Below are 21,891 nucleotides of genomic sequence, written 5' to 3'. Positions count from 1 at the left end.
AATTGTGCGAGCCTTAAGCAAAACACATGGAATAAGCTTGTTGGTTACCCTTTTCTTGTGCTAACATGGTACGCTTGTATTTGCCACTGTTCAAGTCCTTCAGTACTTGCATTAATTCTGTAATTCGAGCTGTGAAACTAAAATTAAAAGAAACTAATTACAATGAAAAGGCATTAAGAAATGTTCTTTAAAACGTAAACTGTATGCTACAGGGGAAAAGTAACTCAAGTTACTGGATAATCCAGTACTGCAAGTCACATTTATGCAATATGATTTAAGAATTTCAAAGAATTTTCCCGCAGAGCATTAATGTAAATGAATCAACTGCCCGGGGTCAGTGATCATAAGTATTGCAAAAAGCATATGGAAGATTCTCTGCTTCAATCAGACAATATAGGAAGGGCATTGTGTTTTCCATAAATATGTTTGTTAAAGTTTAAATATTATAGCAGATATGCATTTAAAGATTAAAAAACAACCCCAGAATTACCTGGGGCTCCAGTTGCAGCCTGCAGGCTGGTGTGTTCGTGTGTGTGTTGTGTGTGTGTGCCACATGGCTGCTATCTTCTGTGAAGCCCAGCAGCCCTCTGTTGCCTTCTATGGGGCATTGTGCGCTGCCTCTGACTTGAATTCCTGGCCATCCAAGCAAGGCTTGCCAGCTGGGCTACAGAAGGACAGGGTGCACAGTGGACCTGGAAAGCTCAGTCTTCACTCAGGTCCACTGTCAGTGTATTTGTTTGGGAGTCAGCCGGGCTTTGCTTCACTCAGCTTGCAGCTGGCTTCCCACCGATCCCTCCCCTTTTAATCATCATTGTTCAGGCGCTGTTCTAATGTCTGGCTGGAAGGGGGTCTTTAGGGTGGATGTCTGCTTGCTTGGTACCTTGTGGGAATCTGTTACCTACTTTTGCTTTGTCATAACCTGAGGGAGGGCAGTTGTCGTTGTCTTGTTAAAAACCTGAGGGAGGGCAGTTTTCGCATTGGGCACGGATCTTTTGCGGGGGGAAACAGGGCTTGAGAGCCCAGTTTCCTCATTTGGGGATCCCCCTAAGGGATCTTGGGAGTGAGGCATGGCAGGTAAATGCTCAGCTCAGGGGCTGTCAGGGCATCCTCACTCCCAGGTGGCAGGGGATTCACACAGAGGTGTGTGCCCACGTGGTATGCCACTAACAGTCATCCTGTGGTTTTCCCCTCAGCAGGCGGGCTGTGAGGATGTGGGGGTCATCAGCTGGCAGGTGGGCCAGCTGATGCTTGGATCCAGGTCCTATGCAGCAGCAATGCTCCATGAGCTGTGAACCAATAAAGTTGCAGCCTTCTTAACCTCAGTGCCCCCCCCCCTCACCCATCAATGCTGGACCCACAATCATTCATTTCTTTACTTGGTAAGTAAGAAACAGACCCAGCTTACAATACAGCAGGCAAAATAGCAGCAACTTCCTTGACACAGGAAAGTTACTGAATTCTGAAAATTACCGCAGGCACGGGGGTTGGACAGAGAATAAATGTAGGCTTCCTTTAGAAGCCTAATCAATATGCACATTTAATCTTACCCAGCCAATCGCGTCATTTCACGACCTGCCAGAACTATCCTGCCAAGTGCTTGGGACATTCTCAGTAACATTCTTCCGCTTTGATAGTAATCCTTAAAGTAACAAAATACAGGATTGCCCATGAGAGAACTACCAAACTACATGCCACCCTCCATACCTCACTCACTTCAGGAGCATCTTACTTACTTCCAGAAGTTCTGCATGGCTACTGTTCAGATGGCGAGGGTGAGTGAGGTTCAAAAAAGGGCGGCTGACAACAAGATAGCCAACTACTGTAGCAAGGTCTGCAATGTTGAAAAATAAGTTTATTAGGAGGCAGTTTAGTGTAAAAGTTCCTGTGATTATAAAAATGCATTAAACCAGTGGTCTTCAAACCTTGGGTTGCTGTGACCTTTAGATAGATCCCAAAGCTCAGCCTGTTGGATCATGAGCACCTATAGTACGGCCTTTTTTTGCTGACTTTTGGAAGCAGCCACTGGTAGACTGCATGTGTGTGAAGGACAAGGGTGCCGTGGCTCCTGCCTCTCTTGCAGATACACTGAGAAAAGCAGGAAGACGGCGAACTGAGGTTGCTCATGGACAGAGAAGATTTTCAGTATGGCTCTGACCCTTGGATTGTTCCTCACTTTGGTACATCCTCCTGGTTCTCCTTTTGCCTCCTGACCCCAGACCTTTTGGTCTGCAGCCCACAGTCTTGGCGGTCAAAACTTTGGCTCCTCTTTGTCAAAAGGACTTTCTATAATATGCTTGCAGTTCAATGGGTCCCAGGCCTGGAAAGGTTGAAGACCACTGCACAAGACCAACACCCAGACAGCAATATCAAACAACTCTCTACTCTTCATTCCTTATTAATTTTCACATGCTAATTTTCCCACAACTGTTAGAGTTCATAAATTAAAGAGCAAGCATATAGTGGGATAATGAATCATCCTGGGGCAAGCAGCTTATTTTTCCTCTTATGAGATTATGGCAGGTCTGTGATAGCGGCAAAACTGTGCATGCTTACATTTGGCAACGATGGTATCTATAAAGCCCATAGTAAACCGGAACAAAATGAAGTTGTGCAAGTGCTCCACCTAATGGAATGCAAAAGTTGGTAATTATGTCAAAACATCAGTGATTTAAAAAGAAGAGTCAGTAGTTCTGAAGAGCAAATCTGACTCTTAAATAATTACTTATAATGTACACTTGCCCCAGAAAACACTTAGCCAACTGTGGGCAACACAAACCCCACAAGCCTTTTTTGGCTCCACGTCCCACTGGTCCCTGTTAAAACTCTGGAAATATCCACTTAATCTTAGCAAAGCATATGAAAGAGTAAGATACACTGAATGCGTTAAAAATTCTGGTTTGAAGAATATATCCATCCTGACCACTGTATTTATGAAATAGTACGTCTATTAATTGTCTATGTTTATCTCTAAACTTGGCTGCAATTTCTCATGGCAGTGGGTTACCACTACACAAATAACCATGCTTTTGCTGTAACAGGCTAACAGCTCAAAGTGTTATGGCACACTAGAAGCTATTATGAGCTTTTGGAGACAGGAGTCTATTATAAGAACCAGAGTTTAACTTACAAAAGAGGTATGGGTCTCAAAAAATTTCAAGGGCTTGATTTTGTCAAGCAAGCTTATGAGGGAAGCTAAAACCGCAGGCTAGTTTACTTAGAAGTATATCCTGCAAAGCTTGATGAAATTTATTTCCTAGCTGGTAGACACCACATGGCAGCCTTTGCTTTTTAATTACTGCCAAAGATTCAGAGTGCAGTTATGACATCAGAACCCCATGACTTAAAATAAGCATTGCTGCCCAATGCTGGCAAAAGCAAAAGCAGTGAGTATAATTTTTTCCTTCTGCCTGTAGCATCCCACCGCACCCCTTCCCTCTAAGGCCTCTCTCCCTGCAGCCAAGGCTCATCCAGTCTCAGATGGAAAAACAGCTGAAGGGGGGAAGCGCTAAAGGAAGAAGAGCAGCTGAACGAAAGTTTCAGCACCCTCCTTCCACCCACCACTTTTCTGCTAGAAATCACAGCTACCACCACTTCACTACTATTTGGCAGAAATTCACGTTCAACAAGAGGCTCTGCAAAGTTCCACAGCCTTTCTAAGAGCATCTAAACATTCCTGCTTTTCCTTCTGTTTTCCCTCAAACAGACTTGCATCACTGAAGCCTACGCTGCAACCCACTGCAATGCCATCCTTTTCTCTCTGAAAAGCATAATCCTGCTTGCCAAATTGTATGGCTACAAATATGTCCTTTTTGCTGACTTACCAGTTTGCGGAAGGTTTTGTGAATTGTCTGTTGCTCCCTTTGATTCCCATTATAAAAAGCGATTTCTTCACTAATTAAAAAAAGACATTTAATTTTAATACACACACACCTCTGACATGTGTAACTGGACCTAATCTACAAAATGAGGTACCCCTGTCCCCCCCAGGTGGTAGAAAGAACCTGATCCACCTTAACATTTTTGAATCCTCCCCTACATTTAAAAAAAGAAAATTCAACTTACATAGGAAACTAGAACAACAAGGAGTGAACTGATCTGGGCTATTCCTCTATGCTAGTATCCTACTTATTTTATTATTCACTTCATTTATAGTCCACCTTTCTCCCCAGTGGGGACCAAAGCAGCTTACTTCATTCTCCTGTCCTCCATTCATTCTCACAATAATCCTGTGACGTAGGTTAGGCAGAGAGTGTATGATGGGCCCAAGGTCACCCAGTGAGCTTTCATGGCAGAGGAGGAGTTGAGCACAGGTCTCCCAGACCCTAGTCTGACATTGTCACAAACCCTTTGCTTTCTCTAGCTGGTGCTGTCCTTCCCCTATTTTGAGGTTAAAATTTCTTCCCAAAGCATATGAAGCTGTTTCCTGGGCTGGGAAGCCTTCAGTAGCGTATTGGTGTTTTTAACGATAACTTTCTTTATTGTTCCACCCTTAAAGAACGCATAGGATGTGATGTTACCCAGCCAAGGTTATGTAGAGGGAAAAACAGGGATTTTTGTTTCCCTTAGAAATGAAACTGGCACACTAGGCTTATTGAAATTTAAAAGATAGCAGAAGGTTTATTTACAGGTAGGATGGATAGGTAGAAGTGTAGGCACATACTTAAAAGCTTCAGTAAGTAAGTGGTTTTTACACAGATTACTTCACGCACGTGAAGCACAAAACACTTGGTCTGGTTGAATTTATTATGTTGTCTGACTTAGGTGAGAGAGGTTGGTGTTATCAGACTTGATCTCTTTGAAGTACAGTTCCTCCTTTTTCACTCCTTCATAGATTGGGTGCTCCAATTTATGCACCCACAGCACTCCCTTTTACTGCAGACCTCAGGGTACTCCACTGAGTTAAAACCCTCTCCAGATACTGGGCAGGAGTTATATCCAAGCTATAACCCTGTTCCTTTGGCCAAAGGAGAGATTCCTTTCTACCCATTTCCTGGGCCACCTACAAGTTCCCAGATCTCTTGAGTCTCAGTAAAATTTAGGACTGGCTGTCTCACGCTAGCACATAGACTAAACATGCTTCATAAACTTTTGTGTTTTCACAGTAAGGGTACACCTTTCCCTTTTTTCCTCAGACAGAAGACTTTCAGTCTGACCCTCTCTGATCAGATGCCCAGCTCCAACTTTCTACTTTTCAGTTTTCTCTGTCAACCCCACATTCTGTTAGCAGCAACTGTCAGCTCATCATTCTAACACCAACTGCCATTCTCTCTCTAGCAAGCCGCAGAAGAGGAAAGGGACATGTCAATCATTCTCCCTTCCTGCTGCTTTCCAGCTTTTATCTGCCTCTTGCTGGATTCAGCATTTGGCAATCCTGACATTTTTATGCTGAATCCATCACAGATGTTCTAACCACACAACCACACTGGCTCTCACTGAAAGCTCCCTTTCCTTTTATGTAGAGACATAAACAAGGAATATGATCCCTTGAAGCATGACACTGTATGGCCTACTCGATCACTTCAGGATTACATTGCTTCCTTCTGCTGCATATGTAAACTGATATCAGATCTGCTAAAATCTGGTTATTTTAAAAAATAACCTGTAAAAATATCAAACCCAGCACCCAAAGTACAATGTACTGGAGCCAAAGTGCTGGAGTAAAGCACCAGTGCTGATGTGGAAAAATTGCCCCTCCTGCCAGCAACAAGAAGCTTTGTTGACATAAGGGGCTGGGAGGGGTAATTTTGCCTGAGTAGCTTCTAGGAAGACTAGAGAAAGAAACGTTGCATTCACAGATCCTGAGCACTGAGTTCAGGGTTGTGACCTTGGATTTTTATCCAAATCATATTGTAAAGAACAAAACAGTGAAGGAATCTTAGTTCTCCATAAATATGTCTAAAATTTTTATTTACACTTTGACTACAAACAAACCCATACCTGTTTGTAATGAGCCGAGAATTGACGTATCTGTACTCTCCTTCATATTTTTGTTCTGTGACAGTCATCTTGCCAGTGGGTCTTCTTAAATGTGTAAGGAAAAACCCTGAAACAATCAAGTAGGCCATCATGATAGTAGGACCCTGTAAATATTTAGGAAAGGAGACAAATGAGACTCAAGGACAAACTTATTAGAAACATTTTTAACATCTTTTTAAGTGCCAATGCAGAACTTATCTTGAACCCACCCACCCATGGGAGAGAATGCATCAAAATTGTTATGGTGTTTCCATGAGAAATAGAAAGGGGACATCTGGGATAGATATGGGATAATACGTCCTATATTACCAGAAGAAAGCTTATCACAATGTAACATTTAATAGTCCATCAGCTGCAACATGCACTTCAGCACATGGAAAACAAAGGCCACACATGGAAAAGAATGCAGGTATGTGGTAGTTTTCCCATCATACATTTGAACCAAGGTGCCATCTGCACACAGGTTTTGCTTCACTTCCCTTCCCAACTTCAGCAAGGGTTTTTTTTGCTTCAAGCCAATAGATATGGCTCCCAGCAGTATCCTTTTGAGACAAGCAAAACAAACAAACCCAAAACCTTTGCACCAGCTCAAAGGGTAAGCAGCAGGGTAGCTGTAGTGACTGAGCATCCATGTGAACTCTTGGCCCACTAGGGTGAAGGGTGGAGCTATGCTCCACCTTCAAAAGGACAGAGCTAAGTTCTGCTTCTCTCTCCCCCACCATTTCAGCCCTTTAAGAGCCTCTTTTTTTAAAAAAAACAGTTGAGATGTGATTCAGCTAATAAGGGGAGGATTGCTGGGCTGCAAGATTCACATTCTGCTGGTGCTTCTGCACTGACCTGAAAGGGAAGGGTGGGGAGGTGACAGCAGCGAGTTGCACGGGCATGGGTGGTGCAGATGCCATCCCTGCAGGCTGCCATTACTTGGTCCTGCTTCATTAGCAGGGGGCAATTTTTCCCAACCCCTGTACATAAGCAGCCCAGCTTGAGAATTAAGGAGAAGGGATTTCCAGAGGCAGCCAGGAACACTAATTACTTTTATGAGTACATCTATAATACTTAGGTTGATCTATTGACCAGACATTAGGAGCTGCTTCTCAGATCTCGCTTGCAACAGATCCCACTAAAAATTCAAGAACTTCTCTTAATCTACTTTCTGAGACAGCATATTCATTAATACTCCACTACATGCTATAGTGATGTGTCAGTTCATATTTTTATGGAACCGGTTTACAAAATATCAAATATGAACTTACCCCAACTTTCTAGGTATTACCACAGACAACATCAATAAACATTTTAAAAGAGGTTCTAAATTATTTCTAAAATAGTAAAGAGTCCAGTAGCACCTTTAAGACTAACCAACTTTATTGTAGCATAAGCTTTTGAGAACCACAGCTCTCTTCGTGAGATGCATGACAAAGAGAGCTGTGGTTCTCAAAAGCTTATGCTACAGTAAAGTTAGTCTTAAAGGTGCTACTGGATTCTTTACTATTTTGCAACTACAGACTAACTCGACTAACTCCTCTGGATCTAAATTATTTCTGACACAGTGCCTTTGTGATATAAATGTTGGACATATGTGTATGTTTCTTAGATTCTTCATTTACAAGTGTATCACAGCATAAGATCTATAAAAAGTTCCTGATAATATATCCCTCATCTTAAAACAGTTTGGGTCCATATTCAGAACTGTTCTATGGAATAAACAAACATGTGATTTTACCTGAGCTCCTATTGAACTGGTTAACTTGAAGATATAGAGAACAATATCCAAAAATGGCTGTAAGAAAAGGTTTCATATTAAGCTTCACAGAAAGAAAGCATAAAATACACAATATTTTTTTTAAAAGGATACTTCTTCCTTAGCCCAACTACTATGTTCTGCAATGAACACAACTAAACCTTGACAGAACAATGCAATACTCAAATTGTATTAATTCTTCACACAGCAAAATGTATACAAATTAGATATTTTTTAGTTCTACTTATAAAACTAATTTATATGACCAGCTAACTTAAGGCAATAATGCTTATCACTACCTAGCCAACTTTTATTTATGTCTACTGCTCAATATTTAACTACAATCAGAAAAAACCCCTCATCTTCAACTGAGAAGTCTACCAGATTCATGAAGGAAGAGCAATATTTAGAGAGCACCATACAACCCTAATAGTGAAATCCTAAGCAGAGTTACTCCAGTCTAAGCTCACTGAATGGGCTGAGTGGGCTTAGACTACACTGAATGGGCTTAGTCAGCATTTACAGTGAAATCCTGCTTCTGCTTAGGATTTCACTGTAAATGAAGTTTGATGGACAAGATGCTGTAAGTTACAAACGTGAAGCTGCAAGCCACTGACTGCACTTGCAAGGATTAGCAGTGCTTGATGCAGAGTTACAGCCTTCTAAAGTCTGTTGAAGTCAAACAGGCTTAGAAGGGTGCGACTCTGCTTAAGATTGCACTCTGTGAAACTTAGCTGAAACATCTTCTGTCACATGCAATCCATGCCCTGCTGGTGGACACAGAAGGACAATTAGTCATACAATGACGCATGCCAACATGTAGGTTGAGCTCCTCTTTGATGTGACTGACTCAACTTATTATAGATTGCCTGGTGACCTGTCTTATATGTAAACAGTTAGGCTTGATATTTATGTAATGCTGTCGACATATTCCATCTCTCTACATATTTATATAATGTTTAATAATACAAAATGTGAAAATGTTTGTAAAAAGAGAAAAGTTTATTGAAAAGAAAAACTTACCTTGCTAAGATTTGAATATAGATCTACTATACTGTTACAAAACTTTTCTACATCTTGTGTGAGCAGCTGATCAGGATTACCTATTCTGTTGTCTAGATTTCCCATTTTGTAGTAAGTGTAAGTCCTAAAATGCCAGGAAATCAACAGGTCAGACAATTTTAATTCATTATCAAATTTAAACTGATTAACGGTACTAAAAACACCTTAGCACATGGCTTACGGGTGTTTGCAATTTATGTTAGTATTTTTGTTTAACATTAAGTTACTGAACATTAAAAATATTAATCACTTACTGAAGATATTGATCATAAAGGTACTTGGTGAGTCGTACACGGAAACACAACTTAAGTTCATTTAGGCCATACTTCAAAAAGTTATTCACAAGGGAAATCTACAAAGAACGGTAACACAGTAAGACACAAACTAAAATAGCTAAATAAAGAATACAAGGCATCAGTAAGCATGCAAAATCTAAGTTACATTAAAAAAATTCCATTTCAGGTTAGATTGGATTGCATAGTCCCAACTGTAAACTCACAAAGTGAATTCCCTTTGCTTTTTTAAGAATGTACTTTCCAGGTGAAGGTTTATTGAATGTTTTTATTTAGATGCTTTAGATGGAGGGGGAAGATGGCACATATTATTGCTGAATTATAAGACATTAAAAAAGGCTCTTTAAAACACTGAACTCAATTGGCCACCCAGTTCATGCAATGTAACTGTCCTAGGACAAGCCTAATCAGATTGCGGTAATTTAAATCTGTCCGCTCAAAAGGCACCACATCTGCTTTTGTTTGACTAAAACAAAATCACAAGCTCTAGAACAAGAAATGTTTCTTTTTATGGAAGATGGGAGGTTTTAAAAAAGTACTTTACTAACTTGATATGTGGGTAAAATATACCCCAATTAACAGTGCAATCCTAAGTAGAATTATATCCTTTTAAGCCCATTAAAGTCAATGGACTTAGAAGGGTGTGACTCTGTTTAGAACTGCACTGTAAGGCATATTTTAAAAGTCTCAAACTGAATGCTCAAAAAAGGCACTGTATTAAGGATATTTATTTATAATATAGTAGTAGTATCAGAAGTCTATGATGACTTCTCAGATACCAGACTTATAATGCATTTTTTACTTCAGCTTGAAATCTGCTGGAAGTATGTCTCTTTATTATAACTCCTGGCTATAACAAAAGAAAAGCAACTAGGCTGTTAAAAATTAATTTTCAAGATGTTGGTGGCATTTATACCCAGGGGTTCCCACCCTCAATTTGCAGACGCCTCTGAAATCCTGACAAAGGACAGCGGGTACAGTCACAAAATGGCTGCCACAGGAGGCAGAGGCTACCACACAATGTTAGGGAGTGAGGTCATGCATAACTCTAACAGGAACTAACATTTCAGGCAGAAGTTCTGTTTATCAGGATGCTTTTTAAAATTAACATATTGTTTAAAAACAATATGAATATACACAGCTTATCTTCAGACGAGCAGTAAAGAGATCATTATGTTGTAGGTGGCAGCTGCTGTCAAAGGAACTTTAAAGGAAGCTGCACAGCCGATCAGATCTCCATCTGGCCCTGCCCACTTTCTAAAAACACTTGGCGGAAGGGTGAATGTAGGTGCCATGGCGCCCACAGTCAGCACTTTGGGAAGCCCTGCCCTTGCATGTGGAGAGCTTCATTTTCCCTACTTGAATCTAATGGGCCCCACCAGGAGTGACACCAATACCAGGAGAAGGCTGAAACATTCTACTGTACAGAAGGTCAAGTGATATGGCTAAGGGGAAAACGTTTTACTTATTTTTATACCTCATTTGAGGTCAATGAGGATCCCAAATACAAAAGAAGAAAAAATGCTGTTTCAAAAGTTCACTTTAGAGTTCACCTGAAATGCTGAGACTGGCATTTTCAATTTACTTCATTCAAAGGGAAAACAACAACAACAAAAAGCACCACTTACAGCAGGCATGGCAGCGATGAAGTTGAACAAGTACCTCTTGAAATCTTTCCTGCTGCGGCCAATGATAGCACTGCAAACCACCACATGCAAAATGTTAGTGGCAAGAGAAGCAAGACCTCCCCAGCAATGTTTCCCAAAATGAGGCAGGTGGGAACCCATTCAAGACAAATACAGAAAAAGAAGTTCACAGAAAGCAGCAGAACCCCCTTCCCATTACACAGGCATTACAGATGTGTTCTTACATCTGCTGGCAAAGTGGCAGCCAATTTAATGAAGCCCACCCGCCTTCTCCCTGTAGTTCTGTACAGGGGCTACTTATACCTAGAAACCTTTGGTCCTTCAAATATTGTTATACATCCCTAAAGCAGGCACTACATGTTACAAACATGGGGCTGCCACCCAATACAACAGCCTCATGTCATGTCATCATCTGCCCTACCTTTATGGTGTCCAGTTCTACACAAGACTCTATATTGTTATGATCACTGAGCTGGATCCCACAGGTCCATCCCACTAAGCGCTTTCTGCTGGTGGATAACTTGGTCAGGGGAATGTGCTGCCCTTAGCAGAAGAGAACCTCTGGATTCAACCCATTATATACATTACCCTGCCTCCATTCTACATCATTAGCTTCTGCTAGTGAGGACGACATGGAAGTACATGTGAGAAGAATAGCAGGACATGGAGTAAGATCAACTAGGTATTACAGAGAGGGAAGATGGGACTGCCGCTTTCAGAGTTGTTCATATGAATACCACTGGCTCCAGTGAACATAAACATTTTGTAAACGAGATTAAAACTGAAGAAAGGGCCGTATCAAAATGTGGAGAAGGGGGGAGGGTGAGAAAAGCAGGGCAGAAGATGAAAAGAAAAACAGTGGGAACTCCTTTAAAAATTTATCATCGTGGGATTGACATCCCCCCCCACCCCCAGATGTTAAATCCTCACAGCTAATTGTTGACACACAACACAGAACAAGTATTGAGGGATAGATTTCCTTTGAGGCCTTTTAAACCAAGTTACAACATTTGTATGGAAACATAGCTAAAAGTTTTAAACCATACAACAACATTTGTATGGAAACATAGCTAAAAGTTTTTCTTCAGAAGAGGTGGAAAGCAAAAGTGAAGGTCACCCACGCCATTCAATACAATCTGTATGAACGTACATTCTGAAGCAATTAAAATGAAAATAAAAGCCACAGTAGAACTGGAGGGTGTGCAATTTAGTTGAAACTGTTCAAACTAAATCTCTGAAGGCATAAACCACTGGAGATGAGCAAATTGCTTCAGTTATGCATCAGTTATGAGCATAAGTATAGTAGATGCATGCTTATATTTACAGTATTTGTTTACCAGTGGAATGGAAACTACAAATTTAATCATGTATTTCTTGAATAGTGAGATATCCCTGCTTACGATCGCACTGCAAGAAAAAAAAGTGTGTAATTCAACACCTAAGCTACCAACTCTGTAATGATATCATGGTACAGTACATAAGCGAAAAGCAATTTATTACTGCAGAAATATGAGCACAGAACAAAATGTGTAGGATAAGAAGAATGAAGCCAATTGGTGTTTTGTATAGGACATCATTTTTACATATAGGATTGGATGCAGACTAAATTTTCCGCTAATGGAAGAGGAAATGTTAGGTGGGGAGCCATGTCGGTCTGCAGTAAAATAGCAGGATTTGAGTCCAGTAGCACCTAAGAGACCTTCACAATTTTCAGAGTGTAAGCTTTTGAGAGTCAGAGCTTTTTTCAGAAGAGGAAATGTGATTTCCAACAATTTCCCCTTCCTGCTGCAGGCTCCCAATATGCCCTTCATGTGCTATTCTAGAGGATGCCAGGTTTCCCAGAAGCAGCATTTTGGACTGCAGGAGGAAGCAGGAAAACTCTGTTCCATTGAGAGAAGGAACTGATTTCTGTTAGAGGAAAATTTAATCTAGATCCAGAACAAGAACACAGTAATATTGTAGGCATGTAGAAAAAGTAATCCAAAATCAATAGTTTTTAAAACAATTTTTTAAAATCTATTTGGAAACCCCCAAACAACAAAAAACTTCCAAGAATGTTTCTCATTTAAAAATACCACCATCACTACAACTAATAATCTGGATATATAACTCCTGCTTCCAAGGGTGTATTACATATAAAGCGCATTCCTTAGAAATGAAGTATCTTTTTTATGATGGGTGTCTTGACCGCACTATTTTTGTTTACTTGCACCCAGCTTCAACTCACAACAGATGCAGCTACATTGTCTTATCCACATGTAAACCAAATATTATCCATTTGTTTGCACTCCTTTACGCCACCTTTTTCTTTAGCTATTGCAACTGCATCACAAATTACAATTTTCAACATAAATCAATGTTGGAAAAAGACAAATGAATTACCCTTACCTCTCAATAACAGTTCCATTTTGAATCATCCAAATATCACAGTATGTGCGAAGTATCAGCATCATGGCAATTAGTATCAAATAACCTGTCTGGTGTAAGTGATATGAGAGGACAGAGTTAAGAGAAGATTATTCCTTAAAATGCTCTACAGAAAGTTTAGGGACTTTGCTCGATCACAAACTAATTACCATTACATTTCAAAGACAGATCTCCATCCAGTCTTTTCTGTGCCTGAGGGTGCTGCAGACACCATCTCCACTTGACAATTACAATGCCCTCCTATCTAAACCACTGGGACAATGCCAGGAAGCCATGCCCCTCACCAAAAAAATCCCATTCATTCCATTCAGCATTTTAATCAATGAGTACAAGCAGGCATAAGTATTGAGAAAAAGGGCTGAGCCGGTGACCCTGAGAATGCTGTGCTATAGCCATGTACCTCCTAGGCAGAATCAGTTGGATGCTAAGTCTTTTTCTAAGTTAGTATCTTCCCTTCTTCTTTATACAATTCAAACGAATATACAAGAGCTTATACATTTTGTATCTGTATGTAGACGAATCATTTCACTGAAGTGGCTGTATAGAAGCGAAGTCCATTATCAAATTTAATATGGGCACAGGCTTTTTCATTTGAAAAAGATGCAAAAAGAGCTGGTTACAGACTCAAAGTCACTTGCATGAAGCAGGCTTGCAAATGTGGGCTGCTGGCACAATTAGACAAATAGCTAAAAAGAGACTCTTTATGAGTTAAAAAAGGCAGAAGACAGGAAACCGCTAGGAGCACCCATAAGCATACCCATTCTGTGCTTCCCAATACTGATGCCATACCCATAATTTATCATTATTCTGACATTCTGAGTGTATTTGAGGCCATCTGCATAAATTAAACAATTTATTCTTACTGAAAGTTGAGAAATGGGACAGGAGCCATTTGATAGAAATGGCAGCGGCAAGTTACATGATTTTTCAGAATTGTGATGACATCAAAGAACAACACAATTTGAAATGTTGAACTTGATAGTTCTACATTTTGTAGCTTACCTCTTTGCAAAATGTTCTAGGGACCATTATTTTAAGGATACGACATATTCTTCCAAAAAAAACTCTGTCTACCATTGCTCGCTCCTTCTTGACTTCTTTCTGCATAGGACAAGATTACACAAGACAACATTTTATGTTTCTGTATTAGAGATCCAACTATGTTAGTCTGCTAGAACGTTTATGACATTTACACTGTGTTTACTAGGTTCAACAGAGCTAAACCACTCTATATGATCTATGAACTGCTATTAGATTCCTTTCCTTTAAAAAAAAACAAACCCTGTCAAACTTTGGTTCTTCCTAGTGAGCATCATGTGCCTCATTACTAAGTCAGGTTTCAGTGCTCACTGCTAAAGAGAGCCTGAGAAGATTTACTTTGTCATTTAGGATCACTGCCAACTGGCAGGCACCTACAAGGAAAGCCTGAAATGGAGAAGAGGAGAGCTCTACGTACTGTTGCGAGCTCTATGAAAGAAGGATAGAATAAAAATGCATTTAAGAAAATTAAATAAAGCATATTACTTAGCTGAATACGGCTCTATTTCAAGCAGCTAGCTGTAGTCTTTCCATCAGCAGACTCAATGGATGGATTAAGTTCCTCCCCCACAAAACTCCCAGACTGATCTTGATCTTCCTTTCACAACAGCTATTACTACTTTTTAAAAAACCAAATGTTGCTCATTTTGTCCATCAGAACTAGAGTTGGGCATGAACCGAAATACAAACCAAAGCTCGTCACAAACCAAAGTTCACGAACCAGCAGTTCATCGGAACGCATTTCTGACAAACCGTGACAAACTGCTATGATTTTTAGGGTGGTTTGTTTGGTTCGTTTTTTGGATCATCATTGTAGACAACCTGGAGCTGATCAATTTATTCCCTATGCAACAGGGGGAGATGGACTTCTGCAGACCTTCTGCAGCCCTGGGAACACCAATGACGGCTCTCCAAAGCTTGATAGGCAGCTCTGGCTGCCAACCAGAGAGCTCCTATTCTGCTCTATGAGAACAGAAGAATAATCCCCAACTCTCAGGCGAGTGGTTTCAGTTTCCTGCAGGCAGTTAGACAGGGAGGAACTGCTGTTGGATTTTCATTCACAGAGGGAGCTATTTGAAGCTTGTGCTTGACATTCTGGTGCTTCAAGGGCTAAGCCTAGTGAAGAATCTTTTATAATTATTTTGAGCACCTCTCCTATAGGGTTGCCAGTGCCAGGTTGAGAAATTCCAGGAGATGTGGGGGGGGGGCTGGAAAGGGTGGGGTTTGGGGAGGAGAGGAGAGGGACTTCAGCAAGGTGCCAGTCTCAGGGACCAAGCCTAGTCGGTTCCTGGGAGGACTCACAGGATATTTTAATATATCATACTTATTATATCAGAATCATTATTATTTAGAGCACCTGTCCCAGATGGGAAGGTGTCTGGGTGGGTCAGGGCTCTCGACCACCCCCTGTCCTTCCCCCTACACACAAGGGGAATTTTAACCTCCTTCCCCATGGGTCCTCCCGTCCCCTAGTCCACCAGTGCCTGCCACCCCCTGGCTGCATCCCAGCAGAGGGATTCGGTTGTCCATAGCTGGGTTTGTTCCAGGAGGATCTGACCCTCCTCCCTTTGGAAATTCCTTGCCACACTAGACATCCAGGGCCTCAACATCCCAACTGCTTGCTGATGCAGCCACCCACATTACTCTCCACACCCCGTCCCCTATTTAAGCTCCTTCTCATAAGTCCCCTCAAGAATCGCCCACACGGTTGCGGAGATGGATTCTGCTGGTGGAAGGCTTCCCACTCAGCCACCCCATCAATGGACTCTGGTCACTGCAGCTCTCACCCAGGACTCTCCTTCCATCTCCCCCCAAAACTATTCCTGTCTCCCCAAGAACATCTCCTTGACTGTACCCTCAAAGAGTACTTCTGTCCCCATTCCAGTCCCAGAGCAGTTTTTCTGCTCCCAGGAACCATCATTCTGCTTTGGGGGTTGTCATTCCATTCTCAGAGGAAGATTCTCTAACTCCATTTCACGTTTTCATTGCAACTTTTTGGTGCTGCAGTGTATTTCAATAGGGCCAATGCAAATCAATTGGCATTCATGGCTCCCATTATAACTAATGGAACTTTCCTGGGGGCACTAGCTTTGGGGGTCTATAACTCGGACATCTTCGCCAAACTTGGAGGGTGGCCGGAGGAGACCCTGCTGAAGACTCCCTGTGAGTTTGGCATCTCTGACTGTTAAGGGGGCCATTCTATGGCTTCTGGAAGTGATATGATGAACTGAACGAACCAAATGAAACAGGCAAGTTAGTGTAGGTTCTTGGTTTGTGAAATGTGGCGATTCTTGAACCGCCATTGTCCCAGTCCGTGCCCATCTCTAACCAGAACCCATTTATACATCCCATTTTCAAGATCCCTTTAAAAGTATAACTGATGTGTATATTGCCATCTTTTAAGAGCACTTGGTAAAGGAAAGGCTGTCATCAAATGACTGAAAAGCATTTGCTGTTTTGAACAAAACCATACAGTGCATATGCACACGCCGCATTTGAGGCAGGGGAGGAAGCCTGGAAGATTCTGCAAGGTCTAGTAGCAGTTGAACATCATCTGCACAGAGTTTGTTTTCTCCACTGCCTGCAGGTACTGAAACCTGGGTGTGGCCAGAAGCAGAAGCACTTGGAACAAATAGTCTCAGCCCAGTGAATTAAAACCTACCCACAACATGTTTGTTATCTTTGTTTTGTTTAATTATATTGTTTAAATTGGTTGTTTTGGACATTTCTGTAAACTACACTGGGTCCTCTTGAAGAGAAAAAAACAGTACAGAAATGCTGTGATAAATAATAATAATAATATGTTTATTGCTTTTCCGGCCGAAGCCATAAGTCATACAAACACCAACAAAATAAGAACTGTACACTTGAACATACCCAATTCACATAGACATAACTCGTCATGATCACTTTAAACTATCTAAACTCATGAAAATCTTGTTTCTTTATCACCGTGGCTAAAAAGGAAGCCACTATAGCAGAGGTTTGATTGTCAGGAAAGTTATCAGACAATAACACTGAGATTGCCCAAGGAAGGAAGGGAAGTTTTTCTTTTAACATAATAGGAATAATAAATCTCTCTCTTTCCTTACTCCACTTAGGGCAAAAAACTATTATATGATCCAAGGTCTCTAACTTTCCTTGTTCACAGTCACAAACTCGTTCAGAATAAGGGAGTCCAGAGAAACGAGCAGAAAGCACTTTAGAGGGGAAGGAGTTAAGTCTAGCCAATGTGAAGGCTCTGCATTGAGCTGGAATCTTTAAAGAATAGCAGTAAGATGGAATAGCCTCTGGGGGTGAAGGTCCCAGGGATAAGCCCGAGCATGTACGTCTGGCTCCCTGGAGATTACTGCTGTAATCGAGATCCTTTAGTTTTAATTTTATAACTCTGAGGGCCTCATTTGTCTGTAAAGATGTTATATCAATATCCAGAATTTTTAGTTTCTGGTTAATTAAATTAGTTCGGCTACTCTTATAGGTATCCTGCGAGATCAAATGTGCAAAACCTACTTTCCCTGAATTGTCCTTGTAAATTTCCTTGTTCAAGAACAACTTAAAGGCTGTAATCCATGCTCTCTTCTCAAATGAGGGTTGGGCGAATTCCACCCTAAGTGCAGTACCTGCTACGCATCTCGGGACTGCTGCTATCTCCCTCAAAAATGTGTGTAGAGGGGTGTCAAGGTTGTCGGATACACCTTCAATCCACACTCCACACCCATAAAGTATCTGTGGGATAACCTTAGCATTAAAAATCCTAATGGCTGCTGGTATATGTTTTGCTCCTTTGGAGTAAAAGAATTTTTAAATTTCCATTGATGAAATGTTTGCGGCCTTCAGAGCAGCCTGAATATGTGGTTTCCATGATAGATTGTAATTAAAAGTGATACCAAGATAACTAAAGGAGGGGACTCTCTCCAAAGCCCCTCCCAGTACTCTTTATCAATTGGAAGGACCTGGAAAATCTCAGGACTTGTGATAAATAACAAGGTAAGTGCGTACGGGATTAGCATTTAACAGTATCTTAACAGGTAGGAGTGAGCAATGACTCCTACACAAATGTGAACAAGAAACAGCAGTATTACACATTTTAAAGCGATGCAAAATGGAGAAGCACCATTCTAGTGCCAAGCATCAGCAAGCCTATTAATTTACAGAGCAATACTATGAAGAGTTATGCTTAGCCCTTTGGTAAAAATAGGCTTACACTGGAATAACACTGGATTGCACTGTAAAGTGGTCTTGATTATCCTATCGCTTTTAACTTTTCTAAACCTAATCAAATTATTGCTTAGGTATCATATATAAGTCAATAATATATATTATAAGTCAGACAAAAACCTTGCCAGCAAAAACATTTTATTCTTACATACAAGAGGTTTTGTGCAGATAAATCTGAGTAATTAAACCAAAGGTATTATTTACATTAATAAACATACTAAACTACTTTAAACTGGTCTGTGGAATTCCTACATTTTATTATTTATTTGATGAATTTATACTGCAGCTTTATGCCAATAGCGGCACCTATGGTGACTTATGAAATTTAACACAAGAGAATTACAGTGGGGGTTGGGGTGAAGATCCCAAGATGTTCCTACTAAATCTTTGAAGTACTAACGGAGGACAAAGTTCGCTCTTGTCCTCGGACAGTCTTGCAGCTATAGAGCGGAAAAAGCGTCTCCTGTGATCTCTATGCTAGCTTCAGACACGAAAGCTCTTATTTCCCAAATGTCTCAGTCTGACTTATTCTCTTTCTGAGCTTAGAAAGCTGATATACCTCTCAAGGGCCCTGCTATTGAGCAAGACAGGGTCTTACTTCACTGCAGGCTCTGGTCCAAGAGAGGTTTCTGATCAGCTCGTTTAAACTTTGGTCCTTATTCCAGAACCGAGTCCCATTATTGTCTTGATTCAACAGGATGCCTTTCAGCTTGAATTCTTATTCAGAATGAGAAAACCCAGTGGGGATAACACCGAGGCAAAAAAAATCTTTAAAGATTCCTCTTCCAGAAGCACGAGGTTGGACTGCCTTGGCTAGATTCGCAGCCATCTGATCTGTATTTGAACTATAAACAATGCAATAAGACTCACCTCATTACTGGATGTTCTTCCACTTCTCTTTCTGAAAAGAGAAAACCATTATTTCAGCATTTAAAAAAAAAATCCTGAACAAAAGTTCTTCAAAAAATACCAGATTAAAACAGCAAAACCCTGAAACCGTTTTACACCCTATTAACCAGAATAAATAGAATACAAGATACTTTAAAAGCAAAAGTTTGCCACAATGTACAAGTTTATTTTTTCCCCAATTTATATTGTCACGTATAAGGACTAAAAGGAACTATTCAGAAATGCTTACCTGATAGTATAATCTTTAATAGGATTACATTCATTGTCTTTGTCTTAATTTAAATGACAATAGATCTCAACTCTCTCAAAAACTTTCCTAGTTTTGCCAAAGAATAAAAAAAAGCTTTGTATAGTTCCCCATGATAAAAGGTAAAATTAGAAATATGAGTCCTAATCCAGACAGCTGCACCTAGCTATTGTTGAAATTAAGCCCCATTTCAATAGGCTGTACAAATAAATAGTGCTTGCTGGATCAGACCCAGAGTTTGCTACGATTTCATTTTTACAAAGACAACATTTAATTTTCCAAAGTCAAAATCTTTACCCATTTACGACTGAAGACTTTACCTTCTTTCTAAATGAACACATATGTTTGAAAATCAAAAGGCAACCAGAAGATGATTTGTTGGGTTCAAATGCACAGAAGACATTTGAGAAGTTCTCCTCTTTTTTTCTCCAAACTGTGAACAGTGAGAAAGGAATCTGTGACAATCCCTCCTTCTCCTGTCAGCTGTTCCACAAATTAACAAGCTCATGCAAGCTTTCTGCTATTCCACCTTTGATGCACCCCACACAGTTCAGGAGGGTCCTGTAACTTTCAAGGATGCAAGAATTAGGAAAAGAAGAGGAAGACAACCAAGACTGCTCTTAGGATCTCTGTCATGAAATCTGTATCCAGTTTTAGACAGATAATCATCTGTTTTTGAGATCAATAAAGAGAAACATTCTGTGTTCTCTGTTCTAGTATGACCTTATTTTATCAGCTTCATTTTGAAATGTGACATTCCACAATTACCTAAGTATACTTAATCAAAAAGATTCCAGTAGCACCTTTAAGACTAACCAATTTTATTGTAGCATAAGCTTTCGAGAATCAAGTTCTCTTCGTCAGATGCATGATACAGAGACTCTGTATCATGCATCTGACGAAGAGAACTTGATTCTCGAAAGCTTATGCTACAATAAAATTGGTTAGTCTTAAAGGTGCTACTGGACTCTTTTTGATTTTGCTACCACAGACTAACACGGCTAACTCCTCTGCATCTAAGTATACTTAAATTCCCAAATGGTGTTCCACCTCTTTCCTAAAGTCTAGTGTACATATCTTCATTTTAACGAACAACGACATTCATAGGACTTTGAAACCTAAATTCTAAATAAAATTAAGAAATAATAACCACAGGTCAACTAAGGCAGAATACTATTGTTGCAAATGTTATTTTTTAGTTTCTTTTTCTGCTTCATAGGCAAAACTTTTTTACAGCTTGACATTCTGATACAATCTAATTATGATTTTCACTGCTGAAAAGAGAGTGATGGGGCAATGGTATCTGAACACATCCGTACTTTATCATCATCACATGAGAAATAAGAGCCACAATCTTCGTGAATCTGATGCACAATTGCATTGACAAACAGGGCAAACTGTAAGGAGAAGTCAGAAGTAAATGAAGAGGTAGACTGGAGAGAAATTTTGAAAAGACACACTTGGAAAACAGTCTGCTTAATGAAAATTCCAATTCCCTGAATAGTACTACAGGAGAATTTAAATGGATGGGCTGATGCAGCTGTAAAGAGGAAAGTGGATGTATGTTCACACTGTATTACAATGCGTAATTTTTCAGATTGCTAGGGTGTGTGAGGTACAGGATAGGGCAGGAAGGTCTCTGGAAATCAGATACTCTCTGTATCTAAATAATTACTGTTAGCTAGCGTGAGAAGTTCCATCAGTACAAAATCAACAATGCCCTCAAACCAAAGAAAACTGGTTGTTTAAGACTCATTGAAAGAAGTGGTGCTCAAATATGTCACAAGCCAAACCAGTGTGCTTTTCTCCCCAAAATTCTGTTGCTGTTGGAACTGCTGGATACTACTACTACTATACTATACTACTATACAGGCCAGTTTTATACGTATCTTCCGGGTGCGTGCACATGTGGGAGGGGGCAGGAGCAGTCCTGAAGCTGCCTCCCTGGCCTCAGGCGCCAGAAACTCTGGCGCCAGCCCTGTGAGCAGGAATGGTACCAGTAGACTGAGATCCAACTGTTCTACTGCAGACCACGGCTACCCACTGAAACTACCCTGAAAAAGCGCATGTGAAATGCATAACAGAATACAACCCTTTTTCCCCACTGCACTTTTTTTTGGTTCTTTGCTCATAAAAATGAACAATGAATGGATGTCATCGCTATTATAATATGTTGGCACTTTCAGATTTGTAAATAATATTTTTTTCAGGTAATTATTCTTAAAAATTGTGTGAGCATATATGTTTCATTAACTGAGACCCAGAGTGGTGTAGTGGTTGTGTGGTGGCCTAAAATCAGGAATTTCCAGGTTTGAATCCCTGCTCTGCCATGGA

General features: G+C 40.5%; 1 protein-coding gene across 2 annotated transcripts in view; it reads right to left on the bottom strand.

The window, feature by feature from the left end:
- Nucleotides 1–21,891, bottom strand: part of ABCD3 (ATP binding cassette subfamily D member 3) — a 55,206-nt gene that overhangs the window by 8,362 nt on the left and 24,953 nt on the right. The window contains exons 2-14 of one of the 2 annotated variants that reach the window (XM_054980081.1): nucleotides 19,272–19,302; nucleotides 14,148–14,246; nucleotides 13,107–13,195; nucleotides 10,701–10,770; nucleotides 9,034–9,131; nucleotides 8,741–8,864; nucleotides 7,700–7,756; nucleotides 5,938–6,080; nucleotides 3,822–3,891; nucleotides 2,554–2,623; nucleotides 1,734–1,831; nucleotides 1,548–1,639; nucleotides 49–137 (exon numbers count right to left, since the gene is read on the bottom strand). In XM_054980081.1, coding sequence (XP_054836056.1) covers nucleotides 49–137; nucleotides 1,548–1,639; nucleotides 1,734–1,831; nucleotides 2,554–2,623; nucleotides 3,822–3,891; nucleotides 5,938–6,080; nucleotides 7,700–7,756; nucleotides 8,741–8,864; nucleotides 9,034–9,131; nucleotides 10,701–10,770; nucleotides 13,107–13,195; nucleotides 14,148–14,246; nucleotides 19,272–19,302 — 1,130 coding nt within the window. Of the gene's footprint in view, nucleotides 1–48; nucleotides 138–1,547; nucleotides 1,640–1,733; nucleotides 1,832–2,553; nucleotides 2,624–3,821; nucleotides 3,892–5,937; nucleotides 6,081–7,699; nucleotides 7,757–8,740; nucleotides 8,865–9,033; nucleotides 9,132–10,700; nucleotides 10,771–12,055; nucleotides 13,055–13,106; nucleotides 13,196–14,147; nucleotides 14,247–19,271; nucleotides 19,303–21,891 lie in introns of those variants that run through there. The other variant, XM_054980082.1, reaches the window with a different exon arrangement.

This window comes from Eublepharis macularius, chromosome 5, assembly GCF_028583425.1.
Source record: "Eublepharis macularius isolate TG4126 chromosome 5, MPM_Emac_v1.0, whole genome shotgun sequence".
Taxonomy (NCBI): Eukaryota; Metazoa; Chordata; class Lepidosauria; order Squamata; family Eublepharidae; genus Eublepharis; species Eublepharis macularius.
The sequence above is the reverse complement of the archived record's forward strand: the minus strand, read 5'-3'. Positions and strand labels throughout refer to the sequence as shown.